At 50.1% G+C, this 19,596-nt stretch overlaps 1 protein-coding gene across 2 annotated transcripts in view; it reads left to right on the top strand.

The window, feature by feature from the left end:
- The first annotated feature begins 2,451 nt into the window (after window positions 1-2,451).
- Window positions 2,452-19,596, top strand: part of setd7 (SET domain containing 7, histone lysine methyltransferase) — a 48,709-nt gene continuing 31,564 nt past the window's right edge. The window contains exons 1-2 of one of the 2 annotated variants that reach the window (XM_072495601.1): window positions 2,452-2,645; window positions 4,411-4,540. In XM_072495601.1, coding sequence (XP_072351702.1) covers window positions 2,606-2,645; window positions 4,411-4,540 — 170 coding nt within the window. In that variant the 5' untranslated portion in view covers window positions 2,452-2,605. The remainder of the gene's footprint in view (window positions 2,646-4,410; window positions 4,541-19,596) is intronic. The other variant, XM_072495600.1, reaches the window with a different exon arrangement.

Genomic DNA, 19,596 nt, shown 5'->3' with positions numbered 1-19,596 from the left:
AGGATGCCATTTTAAAATGATACTCTGATCTTTCATTGCACTGCCAAGTTCTGACGGGTGGAGCTCCTCAGTGCAGGAAATGGGGCTGAGTGCGGCCTTGACGGCGTGTTCCCCACTGAGTCCCCATATCTAACCGGATCGACATTAGATGAGGGGTGTTTCTCAACGCTGTGTGCGCCAGGAAACACGTGGTTAAACTTGTTCGCTCTGGGATTCTGCTCCCATTTGCTTAAATTGGGCCCAGCAAGTCAGATTGGGAAGGGGATGGGTTAAAAAGGGAATGGAGGCTGGTGGTGAGGGATGGTCTGGGGGTGATGTAGGCTGAAGGGGGTGCTGGGATGGAGGTTAGCAGATGGTGACTGATCAGTTAAAAGAATAAATGTTCTGGCAGGTCGGGTGGTGTAAGAATGGATCTGGCTAATGGAAAGATGATGGGAAGAAAGGGTTGGTGGGTAAAGTGGGAGGTGAGTGGAAAAGAGTGAGCACATGGTGATTGCGAGGGAGGAGGATGGCAGGGAGTAGGGTTGAATAGGCGGGAGTAGATAATGGGGTGGCATGTGGTACAGAATAAATGGCAGAATGTAAAAATAGGTGACACAGGAACAATGAGTTAAAGATGATACAGGGTTGAGAAGGTGATGCAAAGGAAAAGGCATTGGGGGGAGATTAAATGTTTTTAGCTAGGCCAAAAGGAGGCACAACACTGAACTCCACATCCTTAAGGGTAAAAATAAAAGAATCAGCCTTGATAGAACGTGGATGGGGACGGGCATCAATTCAAAGCTGCTGGTAGTTGAATAGTGTGGGGCCACGATTCTGTTGATTTATGGAAGGGCTATTGGCAAAGTTGGGAGTGAGGTGGACAGGGGCATCAGGAGCAATTGTAAAACACAGTAAGGGGGGATATAATGTACATCAGAAGCATTGGGAGTAAAAAGGACAGTTGGGGCACTTATGGCTGTGGGTGCGGGCATTCCGCATTCTGACTCACCAAGTGGGGGAATGGGAGGCAATGGCAGAGAGGGGTGGTGGACTGCTGCAGTGGGAGTTGATGATGTTTCTTTGTTTTATTACAGAGTATGATTTTAATCCGTGAGGGCCGAAGGGAGAGGTTGTGAGCTATCAATGAGAGGAGCAGTTGGATATGGGTGTGGTGGGGGGGGAGTAAAAGGCTCTGCAGCTGTCAGAGGAGCAGTTGGATATGGATATGGATGTGGGAGGAGGGAGAGGGAAGAGTGTGGCTGGAGCTGTCAGTCAGGAGGAGCAGTTGGATGTGGGAGGAGGGAAGGGTGTGGCTGGAGCTGTCAGTCAGGAGGAGCAGTTGGATGTGGGAGGAGGGAAGGGTGTGGCTGGAGCTGTCAGTCAGGAGGAGCAGTTGGATGTGGGAGGAGGGAAGGGTGTGGCTGGAGCTGTCAGTCAGGAGGAGCAGTTGGATGTGGGAGGAGGGAAGGGTGTGGCTGGAGCTGTCAGTCAGGAGGAGCAGTTGGATGTGGGAGGAGGGAAGGGTGTGGCTGGAGCTGTCAGTCAGGAGGAGCAGTTGGATGTGGGAGGAGGGAAGGGTGTGGCTGGAGCTGTCAGTCAGAGCAGCAGTTGGATGTGGGAGGAGGGAAGGGTGTGGCTGGAGCTGTCAGTCAGAGCAGCAGTTGGATGTGGGAGGAGGGAAGGGTGTGGCTGGAGCTGTCAGTCAGGAGGAGCAGTTGGATGTGGGAGGAGGGAAGGGTGTGGCTGGAGCTGTCAGTCAGGAGGAGCAGTTGGATGTGGGAGGAGGGAAGGGTGTGGCTGGAGCTGTCAGTCAGGAGGAGCAGTTGGATGTGGGAGGAGGGAAGGGTGTGGCTGGAGCTGTCAATCAGGAGGAGCAGTTGGATGTGGGAGGAGGGAAGGGTGTGGCTGGAGCTGTCAGTCAGAGCAGCAGTTGGATGTGGGAGGAGGGAAGGGTGTGGCTGGAGCTGTCAGTCAGAGCAGCAGTTGGATGTGGGAGGAGGGAAGGGTGTGGCTGGAGCTGTCAGTCAGGAGGAGCAGTTGGATGTGGGAGGAGGGAAGGGTGTGGCTGGAGCTGTCAGTCAGGAGGAGCAGTTGGATGTGGGAGGAGGGAAGGGTGTGGCTGGAGCTGTCAGTCAGAGCAGCAGTTGGATGTGGGAGGAGGGAAGGGTGTGGCTGGAGCTGTCAATCAGGAGGAGCAGTTGGATGTGGGAGGAGGGAAGGGTGTGGCTGGAGCTGTCAGTCAGGAGGAGCAGTTGGATGTGGGAGGAGGGAAGGGTGTGGCTGGAGCTGTCAGTCAGAGCAGCAGTTGGATGTGGGAGGAGGGAAGGGTGTGGCTGGAGCTGTCAGTCAGGAGGAGCAGTTGGATGTGGGAGGAGGGAAGGGTGTGGCTGGAGCTGTCAGTCAGGAGGAGCAGTTGGATGTGGGAGGAGGGAAGGGTGTGGCTGGAGCTGTCAGTCAGAGCAGCATCTGGGGATGATGTCAGCGTCTGAAGGCTGATTCCGGTTTGGGCAGCAGGAGCAGGCAGGAACTGGCGCTGTCTGAGGGCAGAGTTTCAGCAAGCCTCCCGTGCACGAAAAGCAGCTCCAGCTGCCGAGGTAGCGTCCCCACACCGAGAGGCAGCGATATGGATAGTGACGACGACAATGTGGAGGAGACGGTGGAAGGTGAGCAATGTGAATGTGTGCTGACTTGGTCCGCGCAGGGCCCCGCGGGGAGGGCAAGGCCCCGCGGGGAGGGCAGGGCCCCGCGGGGAGGGCAGGGCCCCGCGGGGAGGGCAGGGCCCCGCGGGGAGGGCAGGACCCCCCCCCCCCACTCAGACAGCCCCCCCCCACTCAGACAGCCCCCCCCCCCACTCAGACAGCCCCCCCCCCCACTCAGACAGCCCCCCCCCCACTCAGACAGCCCCCCCCCCACTCAGACAGCCCCCCCCCACTCAGACAGCCCCCCCCCACTCAGACAGCCCCCCCCACTCAGACAGCCCCCCCCCACTCAGACAGCCCCCCACTCAGACAGCCCCCCCCACTCAGACAGCCCCCCCCACTCAGACAGCCCCCCCCACTCAGACAGCCCCCCCCCACTCAGACAGCCCCCCCCCACTCAGACAGCCCCCCCCACTCAGACAGCCCCCCCCCACTCAGACAGCCCCCCCCCACTCAGACAGCCCCCCCCCACTCAGACAGCCCCCCCCCACTCAGACAGCCCCCCCCCACTCAGACAGCCCCCCCCCCACTCAGACAGCCCCCCCCACTCAGACAGCCCCCCCCCCACTCAGACAGCCCCCCCCACTCGGACAGCCCCCCCACTCGGACAGCCCCCCCCACTCGGACAGCCCCCCCCCCTCGGACAGCCCCCCCCCCACTCAGACAGCCCCCCCCACTCAGACAGCCCCCCCCCACTCAGACAGCCCCCCCCACTCAGACAGCCCCAGCAGAAGGGAGGGGGGGCAGTGCAGTGCAGATTTCCGGCCCCGAATCACGCGTTTTAAAAGCGATTGTTCTAATTTTTGTGCATTTGAACAAAACATGGGTAGCGGGTGCTAGCGAGAGAAAACTATTTGCACGCACCGTTCGCGAACATATGGTTTCCACTTAAACTTTTCAAAACATATTATTTTATCTTGGGCTGATCTCCCACGATTTCAATTTTTGCAATCGACACGAGGTGTTAATTCGGCAAGATGAGTAACGTGGTGCCCACAATAAAGCCCTCCCAAAAAATCTTCGTTGTTTTGGAAAAGAACATTGAAGAGAAATCCCTATTCCCCTAACTTTCCGGCGAACAGATTGGATCTCTTCCCCCCCCCCCCCCCCCAAAAAAATGTGTTGTGCTACTTTAAGAGTTATGTAATCTGGATTATTGTGATGCTGACATTAGAGTCAGTGTACTCAGCAGTGTTACGGTGGGAAAACTATTGTGTTCTCATTTGTTGCATATTCATTGTCTGGGAAAGAGAGAACAGGAGAAACTTTCTTTCCTATTACTTAAAAAAAAACAATGTAATCTTTACCTCAGCAGTGTTTGAGTGCTCTAAATTCTGGGGTACAGGTCGAGGGGAGGTCATTGTCGCCAGTTTGATTTGCGATTCTCTGCCTCCAGCAGAGTTGCAGACAAATTGATAACATAAAGGTTTTCCCATTTTTGTTAATGCTGCTCAGAGGAGACAAAAAACAACCCCCCCTCCCCCTCCACCCATCGCAACATTAGATGTCCAACTGTTTTCACTCGTGTTCAATAACCCAGTCAGAAAAATCACCTCCTCCAAACTGGATTCCACACGAATCAGAAAACAGCTCTTGCGCTGGCGATATTTAGTCGGTAGCAGATGTTTAGTGGGCTAATGTTGCAGTAATGTGCATTTTGTGTGGATTTAAAATGATGCATTATATGCCTGTGCCGAGGTTCAGTAAGTGTAAAATGTTCCTATTGTAGGTCCCTTGGATGAAGATAACCAGCCACATGGGTTCTGTAAAGTTACCTATTCCTCTAGTGACAGATTTGAAGGGCATTTTGTGCATGGTGAGAAGAATGGTCGCGGGAAGTTCTATTTTTTTGATGGCAGGTAAAAAAAATCACAAGTCCATCAATTTTAAACTTATTACTTGTTGTTTGGATGTATTTATTCCATTGGAGAGGTTTTTCTCCTAACCTAATTGAGCAAGATTTTTGTTTGCCGTCTGTTATTTGGAATGTGTACATCTGCTGGGGGGGATGGTCCCCTCCTGTTCAACCAAGATGCTGGAGATTCACATTTCGTAATGGATGTTCTATTTCAATTGAATTTTACCAACTATATTTGGCAGTGTGTGCTTGCTGTAGTGTACCTCAACAAAGAGTACCCAATTCATATTTTTTCCAATTGAGGGGCAATTTAGCGTGGCCAATCCACCTACCCTGCAGATCTTTGGGTTGTGGGGGCGAAACCCATGCAAACATGGGGAGAATGTGCAAACTCCACACGGACATTGACCCAGAGCCGGGATCGAACGTAGACAATACCCACTGTTCTACAAGACCACCCAGTTCAAAATAGTTGAGTTATAAATAAATCCAACTGCTTCTCTTTATTTCGTGGTGTTGATCTTCAAGGGGGGAAATAATGGACATTTCCAAGAATAGTACTGCCTTGCCCAGCAGAAGCTTTGTTTGTATCATGACGGCAGCATCGAGATCCTTGCCTTCTAATGTGTGCACAACAGAATCATGTAGTAATCTTGGGTGTATTAAGACAAACGCATTGTTTGCAGAATGAGAGAGGGGTGTGGGTAATGAAAAATGACGTCAGTTCAAGAATTAATTATTTATGGAATTCTGAGGTAGGGAGGAAGGTAATTCCAGTTGTGGTACATGGGAGGAAAAATGTTGTATGACTCAAGTGACCAAAATACTATATTGCAATGTTACAATTTAATAAATCTTCCGCTTCCAAGACACAAAGGTAGTGTCTTGGTAGACACAAAAGCAAGCGGTAGTCTAATGAAATCACATTTAATATGTTTATAACTGCAAGCTAAATTTGTTATGGTTTTTAAGTAAATTTTTCACATTATAAATTCATATGTAACCATTTAGAATGGGGTATTCACCTAGTTTGTTTTACTCTTGTTACTGCATTGTAATAGGTTTTGTTAACAGGTCACCAAATGTCCTTAAATCAATCCAAATATTTTCTGGAGTTTCGCCATCTGAAACTTTACTCTCAGTAATTTAAATTTTAAATCCCAAAGATAATGGGTTTAAATTCCAAGAAATACCATGTCATGATAACATTAAGCTTCTAAAGGTTAACTTAAAAGCCTCAGTCTTTCCCAAAAGTCCAGAGAATCATAGAATTTACAGTACAGAAGGAGGCCGTTGGGCCCATCAAGTCTGCACCGCCCTTTGAAAGAGCACCCTACCCAAGCCCACACTTCCACCCTATTCCCATAACCCAGTAACCCTACCCCACCTTTTGTTTTTGGATACTAAGGGCAATTTAGCATGGCCAATCCACCTAACCTGCACATCTTTGGACTGTGGGAGAAAACCCATGCAGACACGGGGAAAACGTGCAGACTCCGCACAGACTGTGACCCAATCCGGAAATCGAACCTGGGACCCTGGTGCTGTGAAGCAACTGTGCTAACCGCTGTAACTCTTGAGATCAGTTTAGTTAATGCAGTTTGAGAATGTGCAGTAGCACCTAATTTCCCAGTTGCATCCAACAGCTACACTGATGGAATATTTTTCTTTAGCTTATAGCGGGGGTGGCAGTCAAATTTCAAAAGATCTTATTGCGGAAAATGCATGTGTATTTATCAGCGCTATAAATGAGAAAAAACATTTATATGAATTGCACATCAATGGTAGTTTGTGTTCCAAAAAAACCCCTGCAGAAATTGAGCTGAGTCTTCATTCAAAACAAATCTGAACAATACTGCCAATTAATTGCCACATCTATGCGATGGTTACAGTTTTTAAAAAAAAGTCAGTGCTAACCGCTTGCATCTGTGAAACCGTTTCTAATACCGACGAGAAAACTGGGAGAAAAACATGTGCGAGTTCTGAGAGTTCAACAGAGGGAGAATAAAATAATTTGAGGATGGTGGTCAGTGGCCTTTTTTCAATGTTATTTAGTTTGAAAAATTGAGAGCGAAGAAAGGAGGGGAAGAAGGAAACAGATTGGAGGGAAGAAAGGAAGCGGAAGAAGGAAACTGTTTTGCGCATATGGAGCTTCTTGGCATCTGCGTTTGGGGCTTTTGGGGTCAGGGCAGTAAAGTAATTAACCTAATCCAGTGACAGTCGAAGAGCAAGAGGTGGAAAGGCTGTCTGGGTCAATAGGAAGTAAAATAGAGGGGGCTGGAAAATTAGCAGTTGATTCAATTCCATCCTTTTCCCACCTGGAGGATAGATTAATAATATCTCCTGGTGTTCCGGTTAGACCTGTTGAAATATGAGACTGGAGATGTGTTGTCATGCTCATAAACTGGTAGAGAAACATGTGTTCATAATCAGTCTGGTAATTGGGGGTCATGGGACCCACAATTTCTATGAAATTGAATTTTATTCCAAATTATAAATAGTGAGATGATATTGATAATCTTATCCAGATATTTCTGTTGTTCGTCATTCGAAACTGGGACAGAAATAAATGTGCTAGCTGACTTGCAGTACTACCGGGCAGAAAAGCACTTGTGGTGTTAACTCACGTCTGTCCTGTTGATGGTTTGGACAAAGATATTTTAAAATATACCATTCTCAGGTCTTTATAATATGTACAGGCATAAACTTACAAAACCAACAAATCTTTTTGACACTTGGAGCAATGGTTATTCAACTTGAAGAGAGGCAGATGTAATTTTGAAATCGGGGGCGTAACTGACCAAGAAGCTCTTAGAACCAAAAGTTAAATAATGTACCATTGAAAATTTTAAACAAAAACATAGAACATTTGACACCCAGCAAGTCACCAGCATCAGTTGAGAAAAACACGGCAGCTGGCTTTTCAAGTGTAGCCCATTCCTTGGAATTGAAATGCATCAAAGTGGTTAAATAGGAACAAAACAATGGTAAGGAGGAAAAATACATGTAAGTACAGTATGTTGAAAGAAAGGTTTGCATTTATATAGAGCCTTTCATGACCTTGGTGTTTCTCAAAGTGAGTGGAAGTGTAGTGCATTGTTGTAATATAGGAAAAATCAGCAGCTAAATTGCCCAAAGCAAACTCCCCACAAACAGATGACAAAATAACCTGTTTGTAGTGATTTTATATTTAGTCCCATAAATGTACATTTATTCAAAAAATTGTAAAGTATATTGCAAAGACAGTTCAAATTTGACAGTACATGAAGTGCAATGCAGATCAGTCTCTTTCAACACAGTACATGACACTGTCATTATAGGTTATATTTATAGTGTACATTTGCATTTCATGTTGAACCATTTTCTGGTGGTTACAGCTTGAGATTTTACAGTTTCCAGCGTCTTGTGGAGAGGGCCTAAGACGGTAGCCTTTCACCATTGAGGCTTTGTGGCAACTGCCATGAGCTTTAGTGCAGCTCTCAGAACATAGTCCTAAGAGCTTAAAATGGGCCAGTCTGCAACACACCGTGTGTATTGAGCTTGAGGGATATATATTGGCCAGGAGACTGAGGAGTAAGCCCCTGCTGTTGAAATAGTCATGGTATCTTTTCTGTTCACCTTAGTGAAGACAGGGCCTTAGTTTAATGTCTCATCTGAAAGGCAGTGCCTTTGACAGTACAGTAATCCCTCGGTATTACACTGGAATGTCAGCCTGGGGAATTTGTGCTGAAGTCCAGTGGGACTGGAAACTGCAGTCTTCTGACTCAGAAAATGTTACCAACTCACCCTTGGCTGATATACGAGATAAGAGTTCACATCGAGCTACAGTGGCACAAGGAAATAGAATGGGAGGCATGCAAAACCAAAGTTTTTTTTTTAAATAATATTTTATTGAAAATTTTTGGTCAACCAACACAGTACATTGTGCATCCTTTACACAACATTATAACAATACAGATAATAATGACCTTTTTTATTTAAACAAGAACAAAAGAAAACAACAACAAATAAATAAATATTAAATAACAAAAAATAAAAACTAGCCCTAATTGGCAACTGCCTTGTCTCAGGCCACCCCCCCCCCCCCCCCCACCCCCCACACCCCAAGTCCTGGGCTGCTGCTGCTGCCTTCTTTGTTCTCCCCTATCTATCTTTCCGCAAGATATTCGACGAACGGTTGCCACCGCCTAGTAAACCCTTGAGCCGACCCCCTTAGGACGAACTTAATCCGCTCTAACTTTATGAACCCCGCCATATCATTTATCCAGGTCTCCACCCCCGGGGGCTTGGCTTTTTTCCACATTAGCAATATTCTGCGCCGGGCTACTAGGGACGCAAAGGCCAAAACATCGGCCTCTTTCGCCTCCTGCACTCCCGGCTCTTGTGCAACCCCAAATATAGCCAACCCCCAGCTTGGTTCGACCCGGACTCCTACTACTTTCGAAAGCACCTTTGTCACCCCCATCCAAAACCCCTGTAGTGCCGGGCATGACCAAAACATATGGGTATGATTCGCTGGGCTTCTCGAGCACCTCGCACACCTATCCTCCACCCCAAAAAATTTACTGAGCCGTGTTCCAGTCATATGTGCCCTGTGTAATACCTTGAACTGAATCAGGCTTAGCCTGGCGCACGAGGACGACGAGTTTACCCTGTTTAGGGCATCTGCCCACATCCCCTCCTCAATCTCCTCCCCTAGCTCTTCTTCCCATTTCCCTTTTAGTTCGTCCATCATAGTCTCCCCTTCGTCTCTCATTTCCCTATATATATCCGACACCTTACCGTCCCCCACCCATTTCTTTGAGATGACTCTGTCCTGCACCTCTTGTGTCGGGAGCTGCGGGAATTCCCTCACCTGCTGCCTCGCAAAAGCCCTCAATTGCATGTACCTGAATGCATTCCCTTGGGGCAACCCATATTTCTCGGTCAGCGCTCCCAGACTCGCAAACTTCCCATCCACAAATAGATCTTTCAATTGCGTTATACCTGCTCTTTGCCACATTCCATATCCCCCATCCATTCCCCCCGGGGCAAACCTATGGTTGTTTCTTATCGGGGACCCCCCCAGTGCTCCGGTCTTTCCCCTATGTCGTCTCCACTGTCCCCAAATCTTCAGTGTAGCTACCACCACCGGACTCGTGGTATAGTTCCTTGGTGAGAACGGCAATGGGGCTGTCACCATAGCCTGCAGGCTGGTCCCCCTACAGGACGCCCTCTCTAATCTCTTCCACGCCGCTCCTTCCTCCTCTCCCATCCACTTACTCACCATTGAAATATTAGCGGCCCAATAATACTCACTTAGGCTCGGTAGTGCCAGCCCCCCCCTATCCCTACTACGCTGTAAGAATCCCTTCCTCACTCTCGGAGTCTTCCCGGCCCAAACAAAACCCATAATACTCTTTTCTATCCTTTTGAAAAAAGCCTTCGTGATCACCACCGGGAGACACTGAAACATAAAAAGGAATCTCGGGAGGACCACCATCTTAACTGCCTGCACCCTCCCTGCCATTGACAATGCTACCATGTCCCATCTCTTGAAATCTTCCTCCATCTGTTCCACCAACCGCGTCAAATTTAGCCTGTGCAATGTGCCCCAATTCTTAGCTATCTGGATCCCCAGGTAACAAAAGTCTCTTGTTACCTTCCTCAACGGTAGGTCTTCTATTTCTCTACTCTGCTCCCCTGGATGCACCACAAACAGCTCACTCTTTCCCATGTTCAATTTATACCCTGAAAAATCCCCAAACTCCCCAAGTATCCGCATTATTTCTGGCATCCCCTCCGCTGGATCCGCCACATATAGTAGCAGATCATCCGCATATAAAGATACCCGGTGTTCTTCTCCTCCCCTAAGTATTCCCCTCCATCCCTTGGAACCTCTCAGCGCTATCGCCAGGGGCTCAATCGCCAGTGCAAACAGTAATGGGGACAGAGGACATCCCTGCCTTGTCCCTCTATATGGAGCCGAAAATATGCCGATCCCCGTCCATTCATGACCACACTCGCCACTGGGGCCCTATACAACAGCTGCACCCATCTAACATACCCCTCTCCGAACCCAAATCTCCTCAACACCTCCCACAGATAATCCCACTCCACTCTATCAAATGCTTTCTCGGCATCCATCGCCACTACTATCTCCGTTTCACCCTCTGGTGGGGCCATCATCATTACCCCTAACAACCTCCGTATGTTCGTGTTCAGCTGTCTCCCCTTCACAAACCCAGTTTGGTCCTCATGAACCACCCCCGGGACACATTCCTCTATTCTCATTGCCATTACCTTGGCATCTACATTGAGGAGGGAGATTGGTCTGTAGGACCCGCATTGTAGCGGATCCTTTTCCTTCTTTAAAAGAAGCGATATCGTTGCTTCTGACATAGTCGGGGGCAGTTGTCCCCTTTCCTTTGCCTCGTTGAAGGTCCTCGTCAGTAGCGGGGCGAGCAAGTCCAAATATTTTCTGTAAAATTCAACTGGGAATCCGTCCGGTCCCGGGGCCTTTCCCGTCTGCATGTTCCTAATTCTTTTCACCACTTCTTCTACCGTGATCTGTGCTCCCAATCCCATCCTTTCCTGCTCTTCCACCTTGGGAATTTCCAGCCGATCCAAAAACTCCATCATTCTCTCCCTCCCATCCGGGGGGTTGAGCTTCATACAATTTTTTATAAAATGTCTTAAACACTTAATTCACTCTCTCCGCTCCCCGCTCCGTGTCTCCATCTTCGTCTCTCACCCCCCCTATTTCCCTCGCTGCTCCCCTTTTCCTCAATTGGTGTGCCAGCAATCTGCTCGCCTTCTCTCCATATTCATACTGTACACCCTGCGCCTTCCTCCATTGTGCCTCTGCAGTGCCTGTGGTCAGCAAGTCAAATTCCACATGCAGCCTTTGCCTTTCCCTATACAGTCCCTCCTCCGGTGCTTCCGCATACTGTCTGTCCACCCTCAAAAGTTCTTGCAACAACCGCTCCCGTTCCTTACTCTCCTGCTTCCCTTTATGTGTCCTTATTGATATCAGTTCCCCCCTAACCACCGCCTTCAACGCCTCCCAGACCACTCCCACCTGAACCTCCCCATTGTCATTGAGTTCCAAGTACTTTTCAATGCATCCCCTCACCCTTAAGCACACCCCCTCATCCGCCATTAGTCCCATATCCATTCTCCAGGGTGGACGCCCTCTTGTTTCCTCCCCTATCTCCAAGTCTACCCAGTGTGGGGCATGATCCGAAATGGCTATAGCCGTATATTCCGTTCCCCTCACCCTCGGGATCAATGCCCTACCCAACACAAAAAAGTCTATGCGTGAATAGACTTTATGGACATAGGAGAAAAACGAGAACTCCTTACTCCTAGGTCTACTGAATCTCCACGGGTCCACCCCTCCCATCTGCTCCATAAAATCCTTAAGCACCTTGGCTGCTGCCGGCCTCCTACCAGTCCTGGACTTCGACCTATCCAGCCTTGGTTCCAACACCGTGTTAAAGTCTCCCCCCATTATCAGCTTTCCGGTCTCTAGGTCTGGGATGCGTCCTAGCATTCGCCTCATAAAATTGGCATCGTCCCAATTCGGGGCATACACGTTTACCAACACCACCATCTCTCCCTGTAATTTGCCACTCACCATCACGTATCTGCCCCCGTTATCCGCCACTATAGTCTTTGCCTCGAACATTACCCGCTTCCCCACTAATATAGCCACCCCCCTGTTTTTCGCATCCAGCCCCGAATGGAACACCTGCCCTACCCATCCTTTGCGCAACCTAACCTGATCTATCAGTTTCAGGTGCGTTTCCTGTAACATGACCACATCTGCTTTAAGTTTCTTAAGGTGTGCGAGTACTCGTGCCCTCTTTATCGGCCCGTTAAGCCCCCTCACGTTCCACGTGATCAGCCGAGTTGGGGGGCTTCCCACCCCCCCCCCTTGCCGGTTAGCCATCATCTTTTTCCAGCTTCTCGCCCAGTTCCCACGCGGCTGTATTTCTCCCAGACGGTGCCCCCCCGCCCATCCTTTCCCGTACCCACTCCCCCCTTTCCCCAGCAGCAGCAACCCAGTAATTCCCCCCTCCCCCCCCCCCCCCCCCCCCGCTAGACCCCCCGCTAGCGTAATTACTCCCCCCATGTTGCTCCCAGAAGTCAGCAAACTCTGGCTGACCTCGGCTTCCCCCCGTGATCACGGCTCGCCCCGTGCGGCGCCCCCTCCTTCCTGCTTCTCTATTCCCGCCATAATTATCATAGCGCGGGAACCAAGCCCACGCCTCTCCCTCGGCCCCGCCTCCCATGGCCAACGCCCCATCTCCTCTCCCTCCCCACCTCCCCCCCATCACCACCTGTGGGAGAAAGAAAAGTTACCATACCGCAGGATTAATCATACAATCCCTCTTCGCCCCCCCCCCCCCCCCCCCCACTCGTCCCACCACTTTGTCCAAACGTTCATTTTCGTAGTCCAATCATTCCAATTTTTCTTCTACAATAAAAGTCCACGCTTCATCTGCCGTCTCAAAGTAGTGGTGCCTCCCTTGATATGTGACCCACAGTCTTGCCGGTTGCAGCATTCCAAACTTTATCTTTTTTTTGTGAAGTACCGCTTTGGCCCGATTAAAGCTCGCCCTCCTTCTCGCCACCTCCGCACTCCAATCTTGATAGACGCGGATCACCGCGTTCTCCCATTTACTACACCGAGTTTTCTTCGCCCATCTAAGGACCATTTCTCTATCCTTAAAACGGAGAAATCTCACCACTATGGCTCTGGGAGCTTCTCCTGCTCTCGGTCCTCGCACCATAACTCTGTATGCTCCCTCCACCTCCAACGGACCCGTCGGGGCCTCCACTCCCATTAACGAGTGCAGCATCGTGCTCACATATGCCCCGACGTCCGCCCCCTCCACACCTTCAGGAAGGCCAAGAATCCTCAAGTTGTTCCTCCTTGCGTTATTTTCCAGTGCCTCCAACCTCTCCACAGATCGTTTCTGGTGTGCCTCCTGTATCTCCGACTTCACCACCAGGCCCTGTATGTCGTTTTCATTCTCTGCTGCTTTCGCCTTCACGACCCGAAGCTCCTGCTCCTGGGTCTTTTGTTCCTCTTTCAGCCCTTCAATCGCCTGTAATATCGGGGCCAACAACTCTTTCTTCATTTCCTTTTTTATCTCCTCCACGCAGCGTTTCAAAAACTCTTGTTGTTCAGGGCCCCATATGAAACTGCCACCTTCCGACGCCATCTTGGTTTCTGCTTGCCTTCCTTGCCGTTGTTCCAAAGGATCCGCTGCAATCCGGCCACTTTCCTCTCCTTTTTCCATCCGTGTCCAGGGGGAACACCCTTCTGGTTTACCGCACGGTGTTTTCAGCCGTTAAAATTGCCGTTGGGGCTCCTATCAAGAGCCCAAAAGTCCGTTTCACAGGGAGCTGCCGAAACGTGCGACTCAGCTGGTCATCGCCGTACCCGGAAGTCCCGCAAAACCAAAGTTGAGCATGCTGCAGTAGCCCAGGAGACATTCAAGAGTACAGGCCACACCAAATGATTCCCTCCCTGAGCATGAATCCACTCCTTTCCATTTCCAGAAAAGCAAGCACATGAAGATCTTTGTCATTTTATACCAAGGGCAGATTTCTGGACACAACTCCATGTCAATGAAGAGTTTGGTTAGTTTCAGGGTGGCGCAGTGGTTAGCACTGCTGCCTCACGGTGCTGAGGACCCAGGTTCGATCCCGGCCCCGGTCACTATCTGTGTGGAGTTTGCACATTCTCTCTGTGTCTGCGTGACTCTCATCCCCACAACCCAAAAAGATGTGCAGGGTAGGTGAATTGGCCATGCTAAATTGCCCCTTCATTGGAAAAAAAAAGGAGCGGATATTCTAAATTTAAAAAAAGAGTTTGGTCAGTTTCTCAGGAGTGAAAACCCTTGACCAGCTCGACTCGGTGTGCTTACAAGGCCATAAAATGATCAACACAAGTGGGAGACTTGATGCCTCACGCCGACTCACTACTCAGTGAACCAACCATTTAGCTCGTGTGGGTGAGGAGGGCGGTCAAACAGAAGTTAAAAGGCTGATGGGCTCCTATGTTTGAGATGTGGCAAGGTAAACCCATCGTTGGTCATCTCTTGGACATCCAGAGATGCAAACCACATGAGCTTGTAAGATATGAGAGAGCCAGTTATACAGTCACTGCTGATAGGTTAACCTCTGTACTGGATGGAAGGGGAAAGGTTAATGAAACAACACTCTTGGAACAATTGTTTTTGTACTGCAGTTGCAGTTTCCTAGAGATGCAAGTCTGTCCAGTGTGATATTTTGTACCCTGCTGGCACCATACAAGTGCGATGGAGTGGTGCCATTTAGTGTTTGGAACAATTAAACAAACAGGACTGACAGTGCTTGTTTGTTTTTCTAGAGAATTATATAAACTGATCATGAAGGTTACATGCTTAAAATGTTGAAGCTGAGACTGGCTTTTGTGATTAATACAATTATTTCTACAGTTACTGTACACCGCTATCTCTTTGAGTATTGTGTACTCTATGCTGTTTTTAAATTTACTTTTTTATCCATCCAAGGAAATAAACAGTGCACGTGCCTCTCCCAGATAGGGAACAAAATAAGCTTTTGTTTATCCTCTCACCTTTTGAGGCGATGGATCCAATCAATAATATTGCTGTGCAATTCATCGTGAATATTTTACTCCCAATTTGCAAAATAAATGTAGAAAATAAACAGTACCATAATACTTGTTGGAATCTTCAATATGGCACAAGGATTTTTCCCATGAATGCCAAATAGACAATAAAATTGGAGTACAAGATACTCTTTCCCCCATGCCCCTATACCCAATTTATGGAAGTGTAAATTGTCTGCATCAATTTGGATCATACCGGTGTCTTTTTGTCAATGACAGAGTTTAGTCTCCACATCAGAGTTTAGTTAGCAAGTGGTTAAAATCTCCAAATTAACTTTAGTTAAGAGGCAATAGGAATGCCTCGGTGATCAAAGTTTGCCTGTTTCATTGTGGGGTGCAGCTACACCCCTAAAGCTCAACTGCCTGCTTCATTATTGGTGGTTCCTTCAGCTTGCTGCTTTTTTTTTCTGGGCGATCTTCAATGCTTGGCCCACATCATGTAACCTATGAAAGACAATGAAGTGCTGGTACATGCCACTGGTGCTACAGCCAGCCTCATCTCCACTGCTGGAGATTAAGATGTTCATGTTCAGCTCTATTAACCAGTAAGTAATTAATACATGTATAAAATTATACTTCCCTTGCAGCACCAACACCCACAGTGCAAAGTAAGAAACTACAAGGCGATACGGTTAAATTATGAGGATAAGTTTTACATAGACTAGACTTCTATTCCCTTTTAATATGGAATATTTGTGGGTAGTCTAATTGTGGTGTATAGGGCGTGATTCTCCGTTTGAGAGACTTAAGTGCTGACCGGGCTGAATGGGGGATATTCTCCACTCGCGATAAGGGTGCGACTGCTGAAGCCATTCAGGACATGCAGCACTACATCAGGTGGGGGTAGGAACCCTTGAGGGGCAGACGGATGGAGGGAAGCCCGACCCCAGGGAATAGCTGCCATCAGGACGGGTCTCTGGCTTCTGGAAAAGGAGGTCCCATCAGTGTTGGAGATGCAGGCGCAAGTGTCGGGCACTACAGGGGGGGGGGGGGTGTCAGCAACTTCTCGCGCCTGCAGGTGCAGTTGGAGGAGTCCAACTGCCTGCAGCAGTAGGAAGCGGTGCCGATAATGCATGCCACCCAGGCCAACACCCCACAGGTGGCGTCGGCAGTGAAAGCCTTGGGTGCAAGAGTCACAGCCATGGGTCAGGATGTCCAAGGCCTGAGGCATTCAGTGCGGCCATTTCACAGGCAGCCATGTACAAGGGTCACATGGACATTGCTGCGGCGCTCAGAGTGTGGCCCAGTCACAACGGACCATGGCTGCGGGTGTCAAGAGCATTGGCCTGGCGCTGGCTGACCTGAGCCAAGCACAGAGGGACCTGGCACAGTCACTGAGTGACATGGCACAGTCTGTCTGCTCCATGGCCGTGAACATGGAGACCCTGGTCGAGACGAGAGTGGGCCTCCAGGATTGGCAGCGCCAGGTGACGGTGGAGCCGCCAGTGTAGCCCAAGGGCCTTTGCGACCCACACCGGCCAACCTTTGCGACCCATCATTTTCACTTACCTTTAATGTGATGGGTGATCCTGCTTGTTATTCATGATGTCACTTGCTTTGTTATTCAATGAGATTCAAGACCTCACTGCATCCGTTGAAGGTTTGTCCTTGAACTCGCCATGTTTAGTCTTCGAAGTTTTGAGGGTTCTAAACTTTTATTTGCCAGTCCTTCCCTGCATAAAAAACACATGAACTTTGAATCCTGATTTGCAGTGGCACAATTAATAACCCAGCTGCAAAATGGAGGAATCGCTCTCATGCCCCAGAACACGTGATGCCATTGCTCTCTGCCACTGCTTCCGGTGGAAGGACTCCATTGTTGCTGAAACAAAATGGACCCAGACAGCACGCTGACGTCAAGAGGAGGTGGTTGAACCTGCTGGTCTCCGGGCCTGCGCACTGCTTGATCCAGCACGCATGCGCGGGATGGCCGGCAATCTCAAACGTCCATCAAGGCTGGCATTTTTAAAAGCCGGTCATTGGGTGTGCATCCCGTGACCCTCCCGAAACCTGCCCGCGACCCACCCATGGCTTGCAACCCTGAGTTTAAAAACCCCTGCTCCAGAGGACAGCTGCCTCACATGCCACAATACATCAGGTGGAGATAGGAATCCCTGCCGGAGCAAACTGGTTACAGTGTGGGAAACATTTCTGATGTACTACCTGGGCATCCACCTGGAAGGAGCATTAGGACAATGAAGAGTAGAAAGTTAGACACCAGTTTGGCATGGGTGAAGCACAGTTTGCATTAGGGGTGAGTGCACAACACTTTATAAAACATATAAATCTGTTCACCGAAGTTTCAAAGTTCGGTACTCTGTCCGAAGGGATGGGTTGGGCCGGGTGTAGCAGGTCTGCTGGGTGGGATGCCAGCAGTGTGGGTATTGGAGGGAGGCATGCATCAGGGCCCCCAGGACGGTCCGGAGTTACCCTCGCGTGTCAGCAGGGGACTGGACTAGCTATGTGGGCGTGCCATGTGGCCTACCCAGTGAGTGAGCCACCATCGGCCACTACCCCCATTACCGCCTCCCCTGAAGGTCTGTGGGTGCGTGTGGTGGAATAGCTAGCATGCATGTAGGAACCACCCAGGCAGACAGTGGAATGTGACACTGGGGCAGGAGTCCATCGAATGATGCAGAGCACCAGAGCTCACCGCTGAGTGGATTATCATCATCCTCCCTCCTATGGACCAGACCCATGATACTGCCAGCCCAGGGCCAACATGCTTTAGTGGAACTGGTGGGAAGCTCAGAGGGATGGGGGGGATGTTTTGTGATTTTGGGGGGGTTGTGGAGAGGTGGGACAGGGAGGTTGAGCTGCCAGTGGACAGGCCTCCTAGTTCGTGAACCTGGAGGCGATCAGGGTGACCCATGCACGCCGACCCAAGTTGCACACGTCGTCCAGCCTATACCTGCCCGTGCTCGGTCTATCCTGGCCCTCCTCTGCAACCTCCTCGTTGGACAAGGCCAGACGTTCATCCTCATCCCTCCTCCAGCATGTGTCGTCTCTTTTGCGCAGCAGGTAATCACGATGTGCGAGACTCTCCTTGAGTGTATTGGAGATCCCTACCAGAGCGGTCCAGGCACCTGAACCGCATCTTCAGAACTCTGATGTAGTACCTGATGACTCCCCTGGTGGCTGCGTGGGCATTTTTATAGTGGGTCTCCGCGTCATTCTGGAACCTCCGGACGGGCGTCATTAGCCACGACATCAGTGGATAACCCTCGTCACCCAGGTGCCAGCCACTCACTCAAGTGGCACCTTGAAGGTGTCGGGCACTGCTGAGTGCGCCAGGGCGAATGCGTCGTGCGTGCTGCCTGAGTACCGGATGCAGATGTGCATCATGTGCTGACGGTGATTGCACACCAACTGCACATTCGGGGAGTGGAAGTCCTTTCTATTGATGAAGGGCACTCCCACATGCAGCGGCGCTCTTAGGGGGACATGTGTCCCATCTATGATCCCCTGGACCTGGGGCATGCCAGCAATGGCAGCGAATCCTGGGGCCTTGACAGCCCGATGGGCTCGGTCTGCATTGAAGATATACTGCACTGCCCAGGCATGTAGGACATCCGTTACCATGTGGCTGCACCTGTGAATTGAAATCTGGGAGATCCCAGACAGGTCGCCACTCGGTGCCTGGAAGAACCTTGTGGCAAAAAGGTTTGGGGCAACCGTTACCTTAACGGCCACCGGGAGCAGGTGTCCTCCCCCATACCCCAACAGTTCCAGGTGTGCCATCATGTGGCGGAGATGTTGCACGGTCTCCCTGCTCTTCAGTGACATGCTCAGTCCACAGGTACTTGTATGACAGGCGCTGCCGATTATACATACACAAAGGCCCAATGCCAGGCTTCCTTCCCAGTACCCCCTCAGCCTGTTGAACGGCCTACTCTCCAGCCTCACCAGCTGGCCGCTGCTCCTCCGGGCAGACTCCTGTTCTGCAGCCCCAGTGCATCCACTGCGGCCAGGCAGATGCCAATTGTTCCTGGCTGCACTCCAAAATCCATTCTCTGCCGGAGGTAAAGGGCAGACATGTTAGCATGGTGAGTATTCCTGTGCCCATCCAGGCCCAACGGCCTACACAGTGGCCCTGGCCTTCACTGCAGCCCCTGCCACCGCAATGTCTCAACCCTTCCCAGTCTCACCTCTGGCTGTTCCTCTCTTCCCCTCCCGGCACTTCACATCACATCCCTGGCCCTTTACTCCTCGCATGAGAAAGTTTAACTGTGAAAGTGATCACAGTTGAATCCCATCTTGTGCATGCCCGACATTCCCATGTGCACTTCCAGCAGGGGTGACTGTACAGCAGACAGGAGAAGGAACCATAGCCGGTTTACCTCCACACAGTTTAGAACAGGCCATACTTTGAGTTTGTTTAAATTTTTTAA

The sequence above is a fragment of the Scyliorhinus torazame genome, chromosome 3, assembly GCF_047496885.1.
Source record: "Scyliorhinus torazame isolate Kashiwa2021f chromosome 3, sScyTor2.1, whole genome shotgun sequence".
Lineage (NCBI taxonomy): Eukaryota > Metazoa > Chordata > Chondrichthyes > Carcharhiniformes > Scyliorhinidae > Scyliorhinus > Scyliorhinus torazame.
Note: the sequence above shows the minus strand (reverse complement) of the source record. Positions and strands in the feature narration are given on the sequence as shown.